Source organism: Ceratotherium simum, chromosome 16 (assembly GCF_057802395.1).
Source record: "Ceratotherium simum simum isolate JZ-2026a chromosome 16, ASM5780239v1, whole genome shotgun sequence".
In the NCBI taxonomy this organism is placed as follows: domain Eukaryota; kingdom Metazoa; phylum Chordata; class Mammalia; order Perissodactyla; family Rhinocerotidae; genus Ceratotherium; species Ceratotherium simum.
The window spans coordinates 62,673,574-62,697,798 of NC_141915.1; the positions used below are offsets into that span (position 1 = coordinate 62,673,574).

The 24,225-nt window shown below is 43.2% G+C and overlaps 1 protein-coding gene across 3 annotated transcripts in view; it reads right to left on the reverse strand.

Annotated features, from left to right (window-relative positions):
• The window catches only part of QTGAL (queuosine-tRNA galactosyltransferase), a 135,156-nt gene that overhangs the window by 100,160 nt on the left and 10,771 nt on the right, over positions 1-24,225 (reverse strand). For all 3 annotated transcript variants that reach the window (XM_087441872.1, XM_014789388.2, XM_087441871.1), the window contains one exon: positions 10,997-11,061. In XM_087441872.1, coding sequence (XP_087297998.1) covers positions 10,997-11,061 — 65 coding nt within the window. The remainder of the gene's footprint in view (positions 1-10,996; positions 11,062-24,225) is intronic.

Consider the following 24,225-nt stretch of genomic DNA (forward strand, 5'->3'; position numbering starts at 1 on the left):
GTGACCCAGCAATTCTACTCCTAGGTCTACACCCAAGAGAACTGAAAACTTCTATTCACACAAAAACCTGTATAAGAACGTTCATAGCAGCATTATTTATAATAGTCAAAAAGTGGAAACAACCCAAACATTCACCAACTGGCAAATGGATAAACAAAATGTGGTATAGCCACACAATGGACGATTACGCCTCAATAAAAAGGAATGAAGTGCTGACACGTGCTACAACATGATGAACCTTGAAAACATCATGTTAAATGAAAGAAATCAGTCACAGAACACACACTGTATGATTCTGTTTATATGAAATGTCCAGAATAGTCAAATCCATAGAGACAGAAAGATTAGTGGTTGCCAGGGGCTGGGAGTTAAGTGTAGGTGAGGAGTGATTGCTAATGGGTACTGGGTTTTACTTTGTGGTGATGGAAATTAGACTGTGGTGACGGTTGCACAACATTGTGAATATACTAAAAACCGTTGAATTGTATACTTTAAATGGGTGGATTTTATGTGAATTACATCTCAATAAAGCTGATAAAAAACATTTTTTAAAAAAACAAAATACCAAGGAATTAATTTCACAAAGGACTGTAAGCCCTCTACTATGAAAACTACACATGGTTATTGAGATAAACTAAAGAAGACCTAAATAAATTAATGGACACATGTTCTTTGTTAGGAAGACTCAATGTTATAAAGAAGTCAGTTTTCTCCAAATCGATCTACAGATTCAATATAATTCCAATCAAATTCCTCAGAGGAGATTTTGTGAAAATTAACAAAAGGACTCTGACATTTATATAAAAATGCAAGATTTTTTAAAATAGCCAAAAATGCTGAAGTAGACGAACAAGAGAACTGATAGCATCAAATTACAGTATGTACTATAAAGCTACAATGTGGTGTAGGCACAGCACTTCACATGATCAATAAGCACCCAATGAATATTTGACATACGTAGTCATCAGAGGAATGCAAACTAAAGCCAGAATGAGAAAGGACTACACGCACATTACGAAGGCTCAAATTAAAAAGACAGACAATTCCAAATGTTAGTAAGAACACGGAACAACTGGAACTCTCGTAAACTGTTGGTGGCGGGGTAAGATGGTTCATCTTTGGAAAACAGTTTCCAAGTTTCTTACAAAGTCAAACACACATGTGTTATATCACTCAGCAGTTCTAGCCCTAGACATTTACCCACATGTCCAAGATAAGACTTGCACACAAATTTTCATAGTATCTTTACTCACAACAGCCAAACACTGGAAGCAATTCCAATGTCCATCAACAGATGACTGTTGTGAACGGTTTGTGGTTTATCCACACATTGGAATACCCTCCTCAGCAATGAGAAAGACTGAAATACTGACATAAGCAACAACGTGGATAAATCTCAAAACCATGATGAGCAAAAAGAGCCACGCCCAGAGTGCACACTGTACCATTCCACTGATACGAAGTTCTGGAACAGGAAAAAGAGAACCCTAAGCTGTCAGAACAATAGACTACTAATCTAAAGAAAGCACATCCATAGTTTCTTCAAGGAGCAGGGGATGACTGCAGCGAGGTGAGGAAACTTTCTGGGGCAATGGAAAGGTTCCAACCTTGACTGAGACGGTTTTTACATGGGAAAACACACTTGTCAAACTCACTGAAGGTACACTTAAAACGGGTGTATTTTATTACATAGAAGTCATACCCCAGTCAAGCTGATTTTTAAAATATAATGTCTATAATAAAGTAGACTCAGTATTTAGAAAAAAAATTTAATCTGACGTCACACCATGATGCTTTTAAAAAACACCATTATGGTTCTGGGTTTACTGCACAAGCTCCACAGGAACAACGCCAGAAGTGCAGAACTACACAGAACAGTCATCTCTAAAACACAGTGTTCACTGTTCTAAGTTCCCTTCCAGTGCCTATCAAGGCATATATAACTTTTCTATAGCTATAATTATAGCATAAGAACACAAAAATAATTTAGAATCAAACATGCAATTTCACTAAACACACACAAATTCAAGTTGTGCATTTTCCTCTGCTGACAGCTCCTCCAACAGAACCCAGAACCCAAGCGCTGCCAAGGCCATGCCCCTTTCCTCCTGGAGCCCTGCTCCCTCTCCCGTAGAGCCCTGCCCCTGGCTTCCTGGTGTGACCCAGACCCCGTCCCTTCCCTCGTGGAGCCCCGCCCCTTCCCTCCTGGAGCCCCGCCCCTGGCTTCCTGTCTGACCCAGTGGGGCAGAGAAAGGAATTCCCTTTAATTGAGAGGACAAGAAGAATCCCCTCCAACCAGCAGCAAGAGATTGGGCAGGAAGGAGGAGGCATGTGACGGGAATCTGGGCTGGAGGACACTGCCTGGCACAGGCCTGGTTTTGAGCAGGAATGGGGGTCTGCCCAGAGCACACGCAGGCAGAGCAGGCAGTGCCCTTCCCGGGGCGGAATCCACACCCATCTTTCCATACAACTTCTGCCCGCCTGTTCTGCAGGTCCCAGCCTTGGCTGGTCTCCAGGGCTGGGTCCTCTCTCGCCCACCAAATCCCAGTAACACGGAGGGCAGTAGGCAGAGAAGCCTCTGTTCTCAGAGACCACTGTTTAGTAAAACAGAGAGGGACTGGGACAGGAGCAGTAAGGGCCAGACGCTGCGATGGGGAATATGACGGGAGGTCGATGGCCTTGGGAACACTGTGGATCAAGCACCTGGGAGGCAACACCATGCCCAACCCAACCTACCCTGAACCTGGCGGAAAGCCACTTCTTCTTGGGGGCAGCGTCTAGCCCATGCCAGCTGCACAAGAACCACTCTGGAGCTTGTTGAAGCAGAGTCTACCTGCGAGATCTGGTGTCTATCTGCAGTGGGTCCCAAATCTGCATTTCCAACCAGCTCACTCCCTATGTACTGTTCCCGAGGACTTGGATTTCACAGCAAGAAGATGGGAGTCCACCTCCTGCTCACCTGAAATGTGCCTGGTGGACGCGCTCTGGAATAGCCGGGGTCTTTGTGTGACTCACTTTCTCTTCAATATGAATGTTCTCAGATACACATGGGGACTAAGGGTGACACCAAGGTCGTCACGGGAAGGCCCTTCTGACGTCTCTGGAAAGGTGCCTACCGGCTGCCAGGCAACAGCTGCAGGCCATGTGTGAAGTGAGCACAATTCCCTGGAGAGCTGCATTACAGCCAATGGGTTTTACACGTCCACTTGTAAATAGACTAAGAAAGAAACTCAGAATATCGTTTTCCGTGGAAATAACATCCAAAAGGATCGTTAGGTTCCAAGATAAGTCCACATAAATATCTAATTCATCCTAACTATTTAAAATTGAACACAGAAATCCAAACTCCATTCACTCGTTTAATAAATATCTATTGAGTACCTACTATTTGCTGAGCACACTGCAGGTGCTTCAGAAACATCAATGACAAAACAGGCCATGGCCCTAACTGCACAGAGCTGATTCTCTCTCAGGAGGGCAGACAGTAAAGCCGACGAGTGACACACGATATCAACGGTGACACGCTGCGACAGCCCTGAAGTGCTGGGTGGTAGGCCCACTACCATGCAGAGGGTTGAGAGCATCGCTGGGAAGCTGGGCCTGGCAGGCGTACGAGAGAGAAAGGGCAGGGCCCAGGGCTGCATGGGTGGTGTGGAAAAGGGCAGCAGGAGGCGAAGCAGCTGATGTCAGGGAGGCGGCCAAGGCCACGGGGCCTGATGTTGCTCTTCCGGTCTGTTTTGTTCACTGCTGCACCCCTGCACCCCCTGCCGCAGCTGGCACACGGCAGGTTCTGGCTTACTGAACGAATGAATTCCAGTATCAGGAGCGGCAGGGAGGGGTCTCCACTGATGTCATCACTCCTAATGAAATAAATTCTTAATTCCAAACACGGTCACCAGGCCACATCCCAGGTGGCTAACGAGTCAAAATGCAACCTCGATGACCCAGCAAAGGGGCCTTGTGAGCCCATCTTCACACAAAAATACTCCATTTTTATGTACAGTCCATGGTCAAGTTCTGGACTTTGTGCAGCCCTGGCATCACGCCCTGCTGAGTCAGAACACAGTGGTTACACTTGGTTGTAACCACTTCACTGCCTTCACTGCAGACCATGACCATCTTCTCCTGACCAAGGACATGCAGAGGCCCGTTCCCCACAGACCCGGATGCACCCCCCAGGAAAGGCTGGGCCAAAAGAGATACAGTCTGTGGGAGCACTTGTGAGGGCTGGACACTGAGCTCCTGCTCCCCGTGGCATAACTGCTCCACAAGGCACACGGCACCTTCATCAAGCAATCAGAGAGCATCCTCAGGAATGGGGCAAGTCAAAACTGTATGCACCCATGGAGGCGACAAGAAGAAGGCAGCACCCCTTCTGAGATATTCTGGACAGAGACACACGGCCTATGACTGTCACAAGGAAACATCAGACAGCTCAAGTTTCGAGGAGCATTATACCAGTGAAGTGCCTTGGAATCTTCAAAAACATCAAGATGAGGAAAGTCAAGGAGGGGCTGTGGAATGTTCCAGACTGAGGAGATGAAAGAGACATGACAAGCAAAGGCAACATGCAGTTCTGAGCAGGATCCTTCAGTGAGACGTGAATGGGGATGGGCATTAGGATCAGTCCTGTATTGGCGTAATGTCCGGCTCTGGGTCAGAGGAGACGTCCTCCTTTGCAGTAAACACACATACAGGTGTTCAGGGTGATGGTTGCAAGGCTGGCTGCAAAAACAGAGTCCTTTGTACTATCCTTGCAACTCTGCTCTAAGTTGGAAAAAGAAAAATGGGTAAAAAGATGCAAACACATCAGGAGAAAAGGAAACCCACATGGCCAATCAACATAAGATGGTGCTCACCACAATTCGTGATCAGGAAGCACAAATCAAGACACAGAGAGGCCCCACTTTACTCCCACTAGCTGACAAAAATTTAAGAACCTGACAACACTATGTGCTGAAGAGCCACGGATCCACAGATGATCTCCTACATGGCCAGTGAGGGCGGATGTCTGCAGGCACGTGACGGCATCTCTCCTTCGATGAACTTGCACATTCCCTGCGGCATGGGAATCCCACTTCGGATGTGAACCCAAGAGGAACTCTTCTCTGTGTACAACAGGAGACGCATGCAAGGGTGTTTGCTGCAGTGCTATTCACAGGAGCAAAGACATGGAGACAGACTGAACACCCACCAGCAGGACAGTCATGAATAACACAGTACGTCTGCTCATGAAACGTTGTCCCACAGACAAATGGATGAACCACAGACAACGGTAATCAGAACAGAATAGAAAGTCAGGAATAAACCTACACTGACACGGCCAGTTGACTTTCAACAAAGGCATCAGGGCAATTCAATGGAGAAAAGAATTCTCTTCTACAAAATGGTGCTATGCCTGAACAGCCACACAGAAAATCAACCTCGACTCCTACTTGACACGATACACAGAAATTAACATGAGATGGACAATAGATCTAAACATAAAAGTGAAAACTATAAGCTATTAGAACAAAACATGAGAATAACTTCTCCTCTGGGGCAAGCAGAGATTTTTTAGCCAAAATTTTAACTATAACAGAAAAAAATAAATTGGACTTTATCAAAATTTAAGACTTATGTTCATCAAAAGACACCATTAAAATATGAAAAGGCAAGCCACATACTGGGAGAAAATAGTCACAATACATATATCTGACAAAGGACTTGTATCCAGAATATACAATGAACTTTTACAACTCATTAATAATAAAACAACCCAGTTGTTTTTTGGCATCACATTTTATTGAGGTCATAATAGTTTATAACATTGTGAAATTTCAGTTGTACATTACTATTTGTCAGTCGCCATATAAATGCATCCCTTCACCCCTTATGCCCAGCCCCCAACCCTCTTCCCCCTGGTAGCCACCAATCTGTTCTCTCTGTCCATGTTAGTTTATCTTCCACATATGAGTGAAATCATATGGTGTTTCTCTTTCTCTTTCTGGCTTATTTCACTTAACATAATACCCTCCAGGTCCATCCAGGTTGTTGCAAATGGGACGATTTTGTCTTTTTTTATGGCTGAGTAGTATTCCATTGTATATATATACCACATCTTCTTTATCCAATCATCAGTCAAAGGACACTTGGGTTGCTTCCACTTCTTGGCTATAGTGAATAATGCTGTGATGAACATAAGGGTGCATAAGCCTCTTTGGATTGTTGATTTCAGGTTCGTTGGGTAGATAGCCAGTAGTGGGATAGCTGGGTCATATGGTATTTCTATTTTTAATTTTTTGAGAAATCTTCATACTGTTTTCTATAGTGGCTGCACCAGTTTGCATTCCCACCAGCAGCCAATAACCCAATTTTTTAAAAAATAGGCAAAATATTTGAATAGACATTTCACAAAAGAAGATTTATGAATGGCCAGTAAACCCATGAAAAGGTGCTCAACATCACTAGCCATCAGGGAAAGGTGAATCAAAACTGAAAGAAGACACACACCGCTTCTGTGCAAATAGTCGAAACCAAGACTGACAACATCAACGCCAACAAGACGGCGGAGCAGGTGAACTTACACGCGGCTGCTGGGAACGCAGAACACGGTGCAACCATTGTTTGGCAGATTCTTTTGAGGTTAAACACACCTTTACCATGGAAAATGCCTGAATGCCAATAAACAGCAGAGTATAGAAACAAATTGTGGTCTGTTCACACAATGGATAATAAAAAAAGAGTGAACCACCACCACACAGAGATCCTACATGACCGTGGTGTGAGGGAAAGGCTGAGCTCACTGTGGCTCACACAGGAATCCGAGGACGGGCAGCCGGTGCGACGTGAGCGCTCAGACGGCGGTTTGCCCTCAGACAAAAGCAGCTTCTGGGTGACGGAAATGTTCTGTCTCGACTGGGTGCTAGTTACACGGGTGTATACAGTTGTCAAAACTCATCAAATTGTTCACTTTGTACAGAATTTTCACACTGAAATCTTGCATTTCACTGTATATACATTTTACCTCAATTTTTAAAAACTGAAGGAACTATAATGACATGCAACAATATGGATGAATCTTTACAATATAAGTTTTAAAAGTTCAAAAATATTATATACAGCCTGACACTCTTTTTATAAAGTTAAAAACAACTAAAACTTTTTAAATTAATTTTTTCAGAGTTACACAGATATCAAAAAGTTCAGCAGGGGGTGGTGACATGGCATTTGGCTGGTGGTTACAGGAGAGGAAGGCAGGTAGTCAGCGTGGTCAGGGCAAGTGGTGAGAGGACCGAGCTAGCTCTAGTTCCAGATGGCAGGTTCACGTGTGCTTAAAACATTATCCAAATAAATACACAGGTGCAGTCATGAACACAGAAACAAACAAAACGGACCATGTATTGACAAATGATGAGAATGATCGTGATTAACTCAACTCTGTGCTCCTGAGAATCTGAGATCTAAATTTGAAAAGAAGAAACATCACAATGGAAACCAGAAGATGTAACAACAAGATATAACAGTAAGAAGTTATATTCAGAACGTATGGGACACTGTATAGTGGTCACGAGAAGAACCCAAATTCCCTTAAATGTTACCCTGGAAGAGGCGAAGGTAATGGGCTAAGTATCCAATTTAAGAAGTCAGAAATATAACCACAGAATGAACCCAAACAAAGCAGAAGAAACAAACCACGAAGATCAGAAATTAAGAAATAAAACTAAAGAACTTAGAGCAAGAGGAGACCAAGGGCAGCAGTCAGACAGGACCCTGGGGCAGCACGGCTGGCGGCATGCGGGTCTGCAGAGCAGCATGCCCTGCATGCCTGCTCCCCACACCGAAGGAACGCACTGTGAACTCTTGACAGAACAGAGGCATTGCCTACACGTGCCCCGGCCCTCCCAGGCAGACACCCCACCAGTCACCAGGAAAGTGGACTGTGTCCCTGTCCCCGGTTATTATAGCAAGGCCGTCACGCAAATCCCAGGGCAACACTCAGCTCACTCCCAGAGCTGCTCAAAGCTCACCCACATTTATGTGGCATTATTTCACTGATTTAAGTCAACTAAACCCTGAGAACAATTCAAATTTCTAGTGTTAGGGCAAGTGTTCCTTGGTCAGACTTCTGCACCACCATCTTTCTCTGACACCCACGCCCAGAACTGAGACACTGCGATGCCCAGGCCAGAGAGTTTCCTCTCTTGGCAGCGTTGTCCTCATGACTTAGAGCCACCCCACCCATCTCTCTCCCCATAATTTCTGAGACTGATGGGGCTAGGCGCCCAACTTGCTCTTTCTCTCCCACCTCTAAATGCTAAAGGGCATTTTCAAGGATTTGGTTCTCCATCCTCCTCTGCTCCTCTCCTCCTCTGACAGTGGTTGGTGGTCCTCCATCCTCCTCTCCTCCTCTGACAGTGGTGGGTGGTCCTCCATCCTCCTCTCCTCCTCTGACAGCGGTGGGTGGTCCTCCATCCTCCTCTCCTCCTCTGACAGTGGTCAGTGGTCCCCCATCCTCCTCTCCTCCTCTGACAGTGGTGGGTGGTTCTCCATCCTCCTCTCCTCCTCTGACAGTGGTCAGTGGTCCTCCATCCTCCTCTATTCCTGACAGTGGTTGGTGGTCCTCCATCCTCCTCTCCTCCTCTGACAGTGGTGGGTGGTCCTCCATCCTCCTCTCCTCCTCTGACAGTGGTGGGTGGTTCTCCATCCTCCTCTCCTCCTCTGACAGTGGTCAGCGGTCCTCCATCCTCCTCTATTCCTGACAGTGGTTGGTGGTCCTCCATCCTCCTCTCCTCCTCTGACAGTGGTGGGTGGTCCTCCATCCTCCTCTCCTCCTCTGACAGTGGTCAGTGGCAACTGCACTGACTTCCATCACCAGCTTTATTTAGGTGACTCTTGGGTCTGCAGTTCCCACTGTTCTAAACTGAGGTCTGTGTTTTCCAACACTTCCACTCAGACTTCCTACTTCTCTCCATCATGCCTTTTCTTTCTTTCCCTTCAGTGAACAAACAGAAAGCTACAGGAGAGATGGCAGAGAGGACTGGCACCTTCAGCATTTTCTCCTTTCCTCTTCCAAGTCTAGCCCAAGATGGAAACAAAGTTCTCTACATGGGACCTGCATATTGCAGAGATCTTAAGATCTCTCATTAGAGAGAAGTACACAACCCTTGTAAAATATTTTAGAAAAAGCAATCTTACACAGAAAAAAAGATTAGCATATCCCTTCACCCAAAGGCCATAAAAAGCACAATTTTCAAGATGCTGGGTGTAGCTGTCTTTGGTGGAAACTGTCTTTGTTTAGGAAAATGTTGGATGGGCCATTTGAGTGTGAAAACAGCCCCCAAAGCAGGGTCTAGGAGGAGACAATGGAACAAGGGGGCAGATGAATGTTCTCTGTAAGAAAACAGAGAAATCTGAGGAGTTTTAGTCTATGAGAAAAAGAGCAAGAGAAGAGATGAAAGAGACGAAAGCAGCAGGACAGGGCAGCGCAGCCCTGCTGGGGCTTGTTCTAGAGGGCAGTGCTGCTTCACAGGCCATCTCACGTTGTGTGCTCCCACAGCCACACAATCTCCCCGAACTTCCACAGGTATCAAGACCTTGTACAGAGGATCCCAGTACTCAAGGAAAAGGCTGAGTCAATTTGAGATGAAAAGAAGGTATGAGATGACAATTCGTATGTGAATTAATTCAGCACATGCAGAAACTCTGAGCCAGAGCTGACCTTGAGAAGGTAAACAGCACCCCCAGAGAATGCACAGAAGACCTGCACCCCCAGACCTGGAGGATCCCAAGGGAAGACTGAATACAGATACATGTTCTTTTTTTGTTTGTTTGTTTGTTTGTTTTGTGAGGGAGATCAGCCCTGAGCTAACATCCGTGCTAATCCTCCTCTTTTTGCTGAGGAAGACCAGCTCTGAGCTAACATCTATTGCCAATCCTCCTCCTTTTTTTTTTCCCCAAAGCCCCAGTAGATAGTTGTATGTCATAGCTGCACATCCTTCTAGTTGCTGTATGTGGGATGCCACCTCAGCATGGCCAGAGAAGCGGTGCGTCGGTGCACGCCCAAGATCCCAACCCGGGCCGCCACTAGCGGAGCGCCCGCACTTAACCGCTAAGCCACGGGGCCGGCCCAAGATACATGTTCTTAAAGTGTGTTTTAAAGCAATTAAAAAGAAAATCCATAGTTGAGTATACACCATATATGCAACAAGTACTCCTTCTCCACCATCACCATCATTTGTCACGTGGTTGAATTCCTTATAAACATCACAGCACTTCCCTCTCACAGGTCTACCGGTTTGCTTCCCCGTCACTCTGCTGTCGCCTGTGACCTTGTTTCTAATTTTTCATCATAGTAAATAACACCAAAGTTTTTTGTATATAAATCTTTTTTAGGATTTCAGGGATATCTAGAAGTGAAATTTAGGAGTCAGGGGCATAAGCATTTTTAAAGTTCTTGATACAATGCAAAATTATACTGTCAACATTACCAAGTCACACTTTCCAAATACTGAGTGTCTCCATTTTTAGAAAACTCCATTAATTTGGATTTTAAAATTAGTATCTCACTAATTTAATTTGTGCTTCTTTGACTACAATGATCTAACGTTTTTTAAAGTCTGCCGTTTGCATGGCCACTCTTGTGAAGTCTCCACTCCTGTCTTTTTTGTCTACCACCCATTTTTCTTTGTGTTTCCTTATCAACTCGCATGAATTATTTCTACTTAAGGCTATTAATCTTTTAAGTATTGCATTTTTCAACATCTTCCCAGTTTATCTTCATTTTTGTTTGTATGGTTCACTGGTGGGCAATTTTGCATTTTTATGTAATCCTATTTATCATTAATTAACTCATTAAGTGCTATGGCAATTCAACAGAACAACCTATCAACCTTAACTTTTAAGTCTGATCATAATATATTAGAATAATGATTTTCAAGAACCACACTAACATGTAACATCATTTAATTATTTAACATATACACATATATTTTAAATAGAAAAAAGAGTTACTTACTGAATCCAAAAAGCAAAGGTAAGATCCTGAGCTCTGTGCTATTGCTTGATTTTTAGAATATCCGACTGTTTAAAAAAAAAAAAGAAAAGCTCTTTTACAATTCCATTTCAAGGGTATTCTCTTTCAGAAAGCCTGGTGTAATATATACTATAAGGAAGCCAGGAACATCTTATACTTTCAATTAAAAACCAGGCTTGCTCTGGAAGAAATGAAGAGGAAATGGAAAACGCCACCACAGTCAGAGACTGAACCTGAGTGCGGGGATGGGACACCCCCGGTCCCCCGTGCCAGCACATACATGAGACGCGCCCAGGGGCGGAAAACAGATTCACAAACTTTTATTGAGTACAGCACTAACCTAAGTGCTGGGGAACAGTTTTCAAAAAACAAAATTAAAATGTCCCAGAGGGAAGTGCATGAGTGGTTACCTGGAAGGGACACTTTCTATAAGGTCTCTGCTAATAGAGAATGGTCACCTGGTGGGAAGGATGACGTACCCATGTGTGATCGGTTGGTAAAAGTTCTTTGACCTGGACACACTACGGGCAGTTTCTGAACACGTACTTCAGTGCTAAGTCACAGTCTGCATCTGAACACACACATCTTGTGACCCGGCAGCTCCACCGCCAGGTGAGACCCAACAGAACACATGACGTGACTGTCCTAAGCAGCCCAACATGGAATGGAAAAGCTGGCAATACACCACAATGAGAATGGACAGTCCTGAGTTGCACACACAGTATCGGTGTTGCTCACACAATTGCTGAGCCAAGGGAGCCAGACGCAAGGAACAGACATCGAGTGCTGATACTGACACGGAGTCCGAGGCAGCAAGTTTGTCTGTGCTGTTAGAAATCAGGAGAGTGGCTGCCCTGGGGAGAGGGCAGTGAGCAGAGGGGCACAGGGGGCTTCTGGGGGCTGGTGATGCTGGCTCTTCTTCGGGCTGCTGGTTAGACGTGTGTTGTTGGTGAAAATTAATTGAGCTGTACAATTATGACAAGTGTACTTTTCTGTATGGATATTATATTTTAATAAATGTTTTAAAAAATCCTTGCCTTCGAAGAGATTACAACTGAGTTGGAAAAAGCATTAAAGGACAACCTACAACCTGCGTTAAATGCCAGATGAATGGCGCTGGAAAAGCACCAGGGAGGCTCGTTAAGAGAAGACAGAGGTCACGGAGGCGGGGCTTGGAGGGGGCCTGAGGCTGTCAGAATTTAAGTAAAGGGAGAACAGTGTGAGCAGTGTCCCCAGTGATGCAATGAGGGCGGCGAGCAGGGGAGCACTGGGCTGTCCCTGCAGGAAAGGTTTCCGAAGAGGGAACCGCAGGCAGAAATCAATACGAAGCGAGCTCAGTCTGCATGCTGAGAGCAGGGCAGGTTAGAGGACGCATTTAGCCCAAAAAGAGGGGCTGAGGGGACTTTGCCTAGAAAAGAGGTTGCCGACACCCGAATCACGTTAACCAGACAGTTACAGCTTTGGTGCCACCAACAAAAGTCACCCAAAGCAAACAGATGTGTGCAGAGTTGAAACAACATATCCCTCTGGAAGTCAAGGCTACGCGACCTGAAGACACTGTAATCCCCAGGGGATACCAGTGGGGTGTGCTTCAGGCCCACGTGCCCCCAGGTTGGTTTTCTGCTCTGAGGAGAGCGCCCTCCAGGCGGGGAGAGAATGTGGGTGTCTCCTGCTCCTCAGCTGCTGTCTGAGCAAACTGGGCACCACTGCCGACCCCCCCGAAACAGAGACACGTCGGCCTCACTCAGGGCATCACAGGGCGGACCACAGTGGTGCCCTGCTGCAGCGCTGTTTCCACACAAGGTAGCAGCTTGATTTCTAGCATTAATCCTAGAGCTTGGCCAACCCAACCAGTCAGCAGAATGGCCTCAGACCTCAGAGAACCACAGGTATAGCAAATGCAGAGAAAGGAGTGCATGCAAGGGGAGGCAGAGCCGCCCCCACGCCTGGGGACGGATGAGCAGCCCTCAGCAGAACAGCTGTAGCTGAATCTCCATCATCACTGCCAAAGCGAGGCAGCCCGAGACCTCACAGCAATCACAACCAGAGCTGCTTGCAGAAGACGAACAACGCGGAGAGACTTTCCACAATCACGTTTAAATTAGCAGAGTCGTGTTTAGAAAGTTGCTTATAAGAGTTGAGTTTTAGAGGGGAAAAATCGAACACAAGAATTTGGATATTCATGAAGGAAAATGTATCTCACTAAGGAAGCTGGAAGTTTCTCACAATGAATCTTGTGTTTGGCAAAGACAAGGAATTTGCTTAATATTACTGCCTTGAAGAAAGTCAAATGTTTGTGCCAGGCCTGATGTTTGGGGAGGCCAGTCCCTTTGTGAGGGGAGCCAGTTGTCATGGTCACAGCAGGAAAAACTCATGCTCCGTGCGATATTAACATTCCTCACTCTGGGAGAGAAGAGGCTGGGATTGTGTTTTATTTTGATTTTAGCCAGTGACCACATCATTAAGAAATGTTTTGCTCTACTATGATACGAAATAATAATAAATGAATCTTAATCCAATTTAAATAACCCAGCATTCCTGAAAATAGACACTTTGGATCTATGCTGTCCAATAGTCAATATAACTTTTCCTATTTAAGAGAATATTGTTATAGGAAAATATGTCCTTTCAGATATAATCAAACTAACTCCCTTTTATTAATGTGTAATAAAGGATTCCCATGAATTCACCTCACCCAACTTCCAAAAGACAGCAGGATGACTTCATTTCTTCACAATATTACAAGTAATTTTTTTGTTATTGATCGAATACACAGAAATGTGATACAGCTCATATCTAATCTATAAAAACTATTTTATGAAAGATAAAACTTGTTTTTAAAATGGAGATTAGGCAAGCAATCACAACAGTTATCAAAATGCCTTCAATTTACTTTTGTTCAACTATGGAAGATGCAAAACATCTTAATTAAAGAATATTTTTAAAGGATGTTCATGTTAGTTTCAAAAAACCACAGTTTGTTTACATGCGTCTCAGAAGCAACTTGAAATAGACGTTCTATAATAACTGATTTATAAAAAATTTTCTATTTCAAACAAACTAAAGATAATGAAAACAAGAAACAATTTGGGGAAAAATATCAATGTCTTCCAGATGCACGAGATGACAATGATGGTGACGATGACGACAGAACAGCTGCTAAGGCTTCTGCACACTGGCCTATCCTAAGAACCTCGCATGCATGAGCTCATGTCACACCCTCTCAGCACTTGGAGATGAGTACCTACCATTATGGCCTATTCACAAAGAAGGAAATCAAGGCAGAGATAGCTGGTGGACCGGAGCCAACCCACAGCCCGCCCAGGCCTCACGCTCAAGGGCTCTTCTCCGCCCCTCCGATCCCACTTCACTCCCTGTGAACCTCAAATTCTGCACCAGGAAAGCAGGACCACGTGCTGCTCTTGCCACCAAGAGGCACCTCGAGCAATGTTACCATGGCGATGCCCGAGAATACGGTTTGTCAATATGAACCTTCTAAAATAGCAGGGAAAAAAAAAAACCTCTCTTTTTAAAAGTCTTTCCGCTTTTAAAGGACCAAGTTTTAAAAATTATTTTTGATTTAAAATTTTTTCTGAAATATCCTGTACACTTTTCTGCTTTCCTAAAAAAGAGTACACTGGGTGCTATTTGTTAGGAAACTGGTGCAGGGCAGGGGGCACCTTCTAAGAGAGAATTTTCTGTTTCATTCTTTGAAACCCAACTATTTCTTAACTCACTCCACCAACACCCCCTCTCCCTGGCCCCAGAAAAACCCAAACTATTGGCAGAGAGCTACAAAAGGCAAGGGCATTCCCCCAGCGGCCCTCAGGCTGGGAGGACGTGCGTTTACACCACTTCCACGAAGCAGTGCACTGTTTTCGTCATGAGCCAGTGTTCAGAAAGGTTAACTCCATTTGAGGGTGGGCCCCGAGAGCCCTGAGAAAGATGCCCAGGATTCAGATCCCCGCTGTGCCGTCGATGGCGAGTCCTCCTGGGCCGCAGCACTCCCCGGGACTCAGACAAGAACTGCATGAGCTCGCCTGAGGGCACAGCCTCGAGTATCATGAGCAAGACCCCTGTGAAGGCGCCACCATCCAGGCACCTCAGGAGCCACCTGACCACCCAAAAGCTACCTGGAATGCGCCAATCCTACCCCCAAGCCCCACTGACCCACCCACCCTGAGAGGATCAGAGCAGCTACTGAGAGCCTGCCTTCCTGCAAGTCACACGCTGGGTCTGGAGAGGACCTCGAAGCAGAGTTAACACTCACGTGTGGGTTCCAGAGGGACCCCGACCTTTAGCCCGCCCACCCCTGAAATACGATGGGAGCTCCAAGACCTCCTCAGGACCATCCCACCATGGAGGATGTGAAGCTACACCATCCTAGGATATTTTAAAGCAGTGGTTCTCAGCCCTGGAAGCACCTTAGGATTCCTTAGGAAGCTTTCACAATCCCAGTGTGGAGGCTGCACCCCAGACCAACGACACGAGAACATCTTAGGGTAGGACTTGGGCATCAGGATTCCTAAAGCACCTAGATCATTCTAATAGGTTGAGGACCACTATTTAAAGGAAGACTTAACTCCTAAACCTACAGGAACCTGCCCACAGCTCCAGACTTGTCACCTGCCCTCCCTCTACCTTCAACCCCAGCAGCCTGCAGGCAGACGGTCTTCAAGTCTTATATGAAAACTTTAAAGTCAAACTAAAGGAAGCCAGATATATTACAATTAAAGCTAAGAATGCAAAGCTAATTATTCAATATAAAAACAGAGGATGAATGAAAAAAACCACCACACCATGACCAAGTATCACAAAATTTCAAAACTCAAAACATAAACAGAAAAATCTTAAACACTTTCAGAAATGATTTGTTATTAGTGCTGTCAAGTCAATTCCAACTCCTAGCATCTCTGTGGACAGCAGAGCAGAACTCTGCCTGGTCTTTTTGTGCCATCCTCTCACCTTCCAGCACTATATCAGACAATGCTCCACTGCTATTCATAGGGCTTTCATGGACAAATTTTTTGAAACCGGCTGGTCCTTCTTCCTAGTCTGTCTAGTCTGGAAGCTCCATTGAAACCTGTCCACCATGGGTGAACCTGCTGGTATTTGAAATCCTGGTGGCAGAGATTTCAGCATCACAGCAACACGCAGCTTCCACAGTATGACAACCAACAGACAGGTGGTGCAGTTCCCTGACCGGGAAACAAACCCCGGCCGCAGCGGTGAGAGCACCAGATCTTAACCACTAGACCACCAGGGCTGGCTTCAGAAAACATACGTTTAAAATAACAGGAGTCAGACTGACATAAGATTTCTTATTAGAATCATGGGACACCAGAAGATAATGAGGCAATTCCTTCCAAATTCTAAGGAAAATTATTTTGTACCCAGAATTCTATACCTAGCCAAACTGTCAATTGAGCGTAAGTACAAAATGAAGATATTTTCAGACATGTAAAAACTCGAAATATTTCACTATCCACACACCAGACATCGAAAAATTACTTGAAGAAGTACTCCAGCAAAATGAAAAAGGAACATGTAAAAAGAAAATTAAATAAAAGAAAAAGAGGAGAAAACCAAACAATGGCACCTGCATAGAAAGTAAAAGAGAACAAGCAGAGTTTTTAAGGCTCCACAGATGGACACTAGGCAAGCCCCAAGATGCAGTAGCAGAGATGTCATATCCTCCTGAGTCTAACCCACCACCTGGTCTGCAATGAATAACAGCCACTTACTTATAACGCTAAGTGCAGGTTTTTACAAAGTTTAAACTGTTGGAATCAATTTATTAGTAAAGCACATAAAACAACACAAGTTTATAGAACAGAACGTGAAGATTATAAACTCTGACAATATAAATATAACAAACAAAAACTCTGAGAGAAGAAAAAAGAGAAAGTAAAGTGTCAAGTACTTTCAGTGGGCCAAACGTTTCCTCTTTCACAGCAAGTACCGACCGACACTCTGTGAGTTAAATAAATCAAGGAAGAACTAAAAAACACTGATTGCTTCTAGGGCCTGGGGCTTTTCCAGTTCACTGGAGACCTTTCTGTATGCATGAATTTCTTTTTACCACATGCTGGTATTCAAAAAAATTTGTAATTATTCAAAGCAGACATTTATTCATGAAAATGAGTAAATGGTTTTTCTGTCATCTAAATACAGGCTGTGAGGCTAGTTTTTATGGGAGGTTGAGACAAGGGTTGAGTTCAAGAGCTGAACCACTCTACACAATTACTGCTTTCATGAACGTTACGTCAGCAGGTCTGAGGCCTTCTGCTCTTATCCCTAAGCCAGACACGTACACACACAAAAAGCTACAGACAAATTTTCCATAGGTATTGTTAATGTTAGTGCCACTGAGCAATCTCGACTCCCAGTGACCCTGTGCACAGCAGAGCGGAACCCTGCCTGGTCTTTCTGTGCCATCTTCTCACCTCCTGGCGCTCTATCAGACAACGCTCCACTGCTATTCATAGGGCTTTCATGGCCAATTTTTTCGAGACTGGGTGGCCAGGTCCTTCTTCCCAGTCTGTCTAGTCTGGAAGCTCCACTGAAACCTGTCATATGTATATAGACATAAAAATCCTAAAGAAAACTGAATAACTGTATTGTATAAAAATACTACCATGTCATTGCTGGTTTGTTCTGGCATTTCAAGAACGGTTCACTGTTAAGGAAAATAGTCATGTAATTTACTACATAAAAATACTAGGAGAAAAAAACAAGCAATCACCTTAACAGATACCCAACAGACATTTAATAAAATTCTATACCGATGCCTCATTTTCTGAAGGCTTATTACTAAGTTACGAATTGTAAGTTAACTTGACAAAGGTACCTATCAGAAAGCAAGAGTAAATATCATCCTTAATACGGAAACACTAGAAACACGCCTACTGAGTTAGGAACAATGAGATGATTCATTAATGTGATTCTACATGGTTCTTCTAGACTTCCTACCCCGATAAAAAAATATGAAAAATAAAGTATAAATTAGAAAAAAAGAAACAAAAGGATAATATTTATTCAGGGTTAGATTGCCTAAATAGAAAATCCTGGATAATGTGAAAAACTTAAGAGTTGGATAGGATAGCGAACTAGAAAATCTGCTCGTCTACCCTACCCACCTAATTACAACACTAGAAATGCCACAGAAGCAAAAGAAAATCTTTGCGAATCTGAACACTTGACTTAAAAACTGCAGGAATCTGTACAGGAGACAAAAGGAGCCTGCACCCCAGTGTGGAGGAAACCCACACACCAAGCCCAGGCGCTCAGCTGGGAAGAAACTCTGGATCGTGCCCCTTTCTCCGGTGAGCTGACTTCCTGGCCCTCGCACCAGCACTGGGAAGCAAAAGAAGGGCAGGTTGAGGAGTTCCTGAATGGGGAACAGGGAGGAGCTATTCCCACAGTGCAGGAGACCAGCTATCTCGGGCCTTCACCTTCTCTCCCCATCCGCTCTGAAAAGGGAAAGGAATTTCATGGAACAAAGGAAGACAGAGGGACAGATGGAAGGAAGGAAGGAAGACAAGAGAGAGAGAAAGAGGACAGAAGCAGTACAGGAAGGTTACCTGAGGGACAAGCTCACCTCTATGGGGAGGGGGCTGCAGGCAGCAAACAGGGACAGAAAGAAGGGTAGGGAAGCTTGTGATGAGATTTCTTCATCATAGGAGCCACAAGCCTATGCTCAAATGTGCCAGATAAGGACACAGAAAAGGGGACAGAATTCATCACCAGCAGACATCTCTACAGTCATGCGCCACACAAGGATGTTATGGTCAACAACAGACCACATGTACAATGGTGGTCCCATAAGATCGGTACCATACAGCCTAGGTGTGTAGAGGCTACACCATTCAGGTTTGTGTAAGTACACTCTGTGATGTTTGCACAACAACAAAATCGCCTGACAATGCATTTCTCAGAACGTGTCCCTGTCAGTAAGTGATGCATGACTGTACAAGAAATATTTTTGAAAAGTCCTTCAGGCAGAAGAAAAACGATAGCAGATGGAAATCTGGATCTAATCAAAGAATTAAAGAACACTGGAAATAGTAACTACATGGGTAAATGTGTGATTTTCTTTCTTATTATTTAAATCTCTTTAAAAGATCGTTGACTGTTTAGACTACGTTAATACCAATTACTGTGGGGTTTGCAATACATGTTGAGGTAAAATGCATGACCCCAACAGTGTAAAGAGCAGGAGGGGAGAAATGCATGTATACTGTTGTAAGGTTCTTGCGCTATATGTGAAGTTGCGTGTGAGCAGCTGAAGGGTGGAACTTGATAAGCTGAAGATATATACTATAAATCCCAAATAAACCACAAAAATAGCAAAACAAAGAATTAAGCTAATAAGCTAACAAAGGAAATAACATAGAACCATAAAAAGCTTTGTTTGGAGTTCCACTTCTGGTGTGACAGCACGGAGAGTTCCACAGACTGCTCCCCAGCAAAACTGGTAAAAATTATTTAAAAAAAAAAAACAAACAACAATTTACGGTCTCTGGAAATGGCCCTAAAGGCATACAGCAAATGAAGAAATATTTATTCAAGAAAATCTACTGAAACTCAGTAAGAATAGTGAAAATCTGTGGCATCTGAACCAAGACCTACTCCTTCCCTCCCTCCCCAGGGAAGAAACTCCACCTAGACAGGTACAGCCAAGAACATGGGGTTCCGTCCTCTCCTAGCTCCCAGACGGAAGGCCATTTTCCTGGGAGGGACAAGACATTAGCAACTCCCATCCTGACTCCAGGTACCTGCTGCTCAGGCTGAGCCCAGGAGAACGCAGTTGAGAAGTGGGTCTCCCTTTTCCCACCCAGCCCTGACTCTGGGACGGAGGCTCTACCTACTGGGCCCCAAATGCCCTTGCCCTGGCTTACTTCTCTCTCCACGCCGAGAGAGACACCCCCTGACTCAGTTACAGCAGAGAGTGGAGAAGTTCAAGCCGAAGGGCACTCTCAAAACAGTGGCAGTTGTGGAGAAAGGCAAGTGGCAGAGGAAGACGGTAGATTTTCGAGATATTGGCTAAACTGTAAGACGGCCAGCTTGCCAGAGATAAACTGGTAAGAGACAGCTAGGAAGAGCTCTCCTGGTGTCAGAACAAATTTTAAACACTGGCCTCAGGAACTCTCCCATCAAAGGAGCCTGAATTCTATTGGATTATTCTCTGAAGCAATTTACGCCCCAGGGTACTGTTGAAAACAGCTGAGCAGTCAGCAATCAATGGAGCTCAACAACTGGGTGTGGTCACGGAAAGAGACAGTCAAAGAGAGGGGCCGGTCTGGTGGCGCAAGCAGTTAAGTGCACGCGTGCGCTCCGCTGCGGCGGCCCAGGGTTCACTGGTTTGGATCCCAAGCGCGTGCCAATGCACCGCTTGGCAAGCCACACCATGGTGGTGTCCCATATAAAGTAGAGGAAGATGGGCAGGGATGTTAGCCCAGGGCCAGTCTTCCTCAGCAAAAAAAAAAAAAAAGAGAGAGAGAGAGGAGGATTGGCAGATGTTAGCACAGGGCTGATCTTCCTCAAAAAAAAAAAAAAAGGACAAAGAGAGACCTGCCCACACCACTGCCACTGCAGGTGACCATGGGCACAACCAATGCAGCACTCCTGAGGATCATCAGAGGATTCACACTGCAGGGCGTGGGGCAGCAGACATCACTAAAATAATCCAACCAGTCACTATACAAGCAAACAAGGTACTAAAAAAAAGCCCAGTGTGGAAGGAACCAGTACCCAGAGTTGCTATGACATATTATCTAAAATGTTCAGTTTCCAACAAAAATTAGGAGACATGCAAAGAAACAAGCAAGCATGACCCAGATACCAAATAAAGAGAAGTCACAGAAACTTCCTGTGAGAGCATCATGTGTCAGACTTAACAAAGACTTCAAAGTAGCCATTATAAATATACCCAAAGAATGAAAGGAAACCATGATTAAAGAAGTGAAGAAAGGTATGAGGTCAATGTCACAGGAAAGAGAGAGTACCAATAAAAAGAGAAATGATAAAAAAAAAAAAAAAGGAAATTCTAGAGCTGAAAAGTATTATACCTGAAATAAAAAATTCCCTAGAGGAGCTCAATGGTCTACAGTCATGCACTGCTCAACAACAGGGACACATTCTGAGAAATGTGCCGTTAGGCAACTCTTGTTGTGGGAACATCATAGAGTGTACTTACACAAACCTAGATGGTATAGCCTACTACACACCTAGGCTATGTGGTACTAATCTTGTGGGACCACTGTCGTATACACATCCCATCACTGACTGAATACAGCTATGTGGCACATGATTGTATCTGAACTGGCAGAAGAATCAGCAAACTTGAAAATAGAGTGATAAAAATAATGCAATCTGAAGAACAGAGAGAAAAAAGAATGAAAAAAAATAAACAGAGCATCAAAGAAATGTGGAATACCATTAAGGACACTAATATATGCATAATGGTACTACCAAAAGGAGAGGAGAGAGAAATAAGCAGAAAAAACATTTGAAAAAATAATGGCTGAAAACTTTCCAAATGTAGTGAAAAAATTAATTTACATTAATCCAGGAAACTCAATGAGCTCCCAGCAGAATAAACATAAACGATTCACAACTAGACACATCATAGTAAAAATGCTGAGAGCCTTCAAGAAAAATCTTGAAAGTGACAAGAAAAAAAGGAAACCTTAGTAAGACTAACAGCTGACTTCTCAGCACAAACAACAGAGGCTGGAAGGCAGCTGGATAACACAAAGTGCCCAAAGAAAAAACTGTTAACCAAGAATCCTATATCCAGAAAAGCTATCTTTCAAAAATGAAAGACAAATTAAAACACTCCCAGATAAGCAAAAACTGAGAGAATTTGTTGCTAGCAGATTCACCTTACAAGAAACACTAAAGGAAGTTCTTTAGCCTAAAAAGATTGACCCCAGTGACTCCAGAGAGTATTTCAAATCCATAAAAAAAATTAAAAAAAAAAAACAAAGAGCACCAGTAAAGGTAATTATTAATTATAAAAGACAATATAAATGCATACTTATTCTCCTTTCTTCTGTTAACTGATTTAAAAAGCAATTGTACAAAACAATATGTAATTAATGTATTGTTAGGCCTACAACATACATAAACTCTATATCTGGCAAAATTATCTTTCAAAAATGAAGGAGAAATTAAAACATTACCAGAAAAATGAAAGCTGAGAGAGTTCTTCACTAACAGAACTGCCCTACAAGAAATGCTAACAGGAGTCCTTCAGGCCGTAACGAAAGCACACCAGACAGTAACCTGAAGCCATACAAAGAAATGAAAAACATTGATAAAGGTTACTACCTAGGTAAACATAAAGCAGTATTATTTTATTTTTAGTTTGTAGTTTTTCCTATATGATTTCAAAGACAAATACATTAAACAATGATTATAAATCTATATTAGTGTGCACACACTAAAGATGTAATTTGTGACAACATGAAGTGGGAGGTACAAAACTGTACAGGAGCAGAGCTTTATACACTATTGAAGCTAAGCTGGTGTTAATTCAAACTAGATTGTTATACATTTAAGATGTTAATTTAATCCCCACAGTAACCACTGAGAAAATAACTTACAAATATACAGAATAGGAAATGAGAAGGGAATCAAAATGGCACACTAGGAATAACCAATTAAACACAAAAGAAAGCACTAATGGAGGATTGAGGGACAAAAAAGATATAAGACATATAGAAAACAAATAGCAAAATGGCAAAAGTCCTTCCTTGTCAGTAATTACTTTAAATGTAAATGGATTACCCACTCCAATTAAAAGGCAGAGATTGGCAGAATGGATTAAAAGAACACATAATCCATTTAAATCCTGTCTACAAGAGAGTCACTTGAGATCCAAAGGCACAAATAAGTTGAAACTGAAAGGATGGAAAACGATATTCCATTCAGCTAGTAACCAAATGAGTGCAGGGTGGTTATACGTCAGGTTTATGTCACGCAAAATAAACCATAAGTCAAAAATTGTTACAAGAAACAACGAAGGACATTATATATTGATAAAAAGGTCAATCAAGAAGATACAATAATTATAAAACTATACACATCTAACAAGACAGCCTGAAAATAAGTGAAGCAAAAATTGACAGAGTTGAAGGGAGAAATAGGTAGTTCTACTATAATAGTTGAAGACTTCAACACCCCACTTTCAATAATGGATAGAACATCTAGACAGAAGGTTAACAAGGTAATAGAGGACTTGAACAACACTATAAACCAACCAGACCTAAGAGACATATACAGAACACTCTACCCAACAACAGCAGAATATACATTCTTCCTAAAAGCAATCCAGGAACATTCTCCTGGATAGACCATTTGTCAGGCCACAAAACACATCTCAAAAAAATTTTTAAAAGATTGAAATGAGGTAAAGTATCTTCTCTGACTACAATGGAATGAAACCAGATTTCAATAACAGAAGGAAAACTGGAAAATTCACAAATAAAGGAAAATTAAACCATATACTCTTAAACAACCAATGAGCCAAAGAAGAAATCATACAGGAAATTAGAATATTCTTAGAGATAAATGAAATGAAAACACAACATACCAAAACTCATGAGATGCAGCAAAAGCAGTGCTCAGAGGAAAATTTATAGCTATAAATTCCTACATAACAGAGATCTCAAATCAATAACCTAACTTCACACCTTAAGGAGCTAGAAAAAAGAAGAGCAAACTAAACACACAGCCAGCGGAAGGAAGGAAATAGTAAAGATCAGAGCAGAGATAAATGAAATAGAGAGTAAAAAACAATAGAATCAAACCAAAAGTTGGTTCTTTGAAAAGATCAACAAAATTGACAAACTTTTAGCCAGACTAAGAAAAAAGAGAGAAGGCTCAAATTACTAAAATCAAAAATGAAAGTGGGTACATTACTGTTGAGCTTAACAGAAACTTAAAAGGATTATAAAAGAATATTATGAACAATTGTATGCCAACAAATTTGATAACCTAGATGAAATGGACGAATTTCTAGAAACAAACTATGCAAACCGACTCGAGAAGAAACAACAAATATGAACAGATATACAACAAACAGATTGAATCAGTAATCAAAACCTCCCAACAAAGAAAAGACCAGGATCAGATGGCTTCACTGGCAAATTCTCCCAAACAAACATTGAGAGAATTAACACCAATCCTTCTCAAACTCTTCCAAA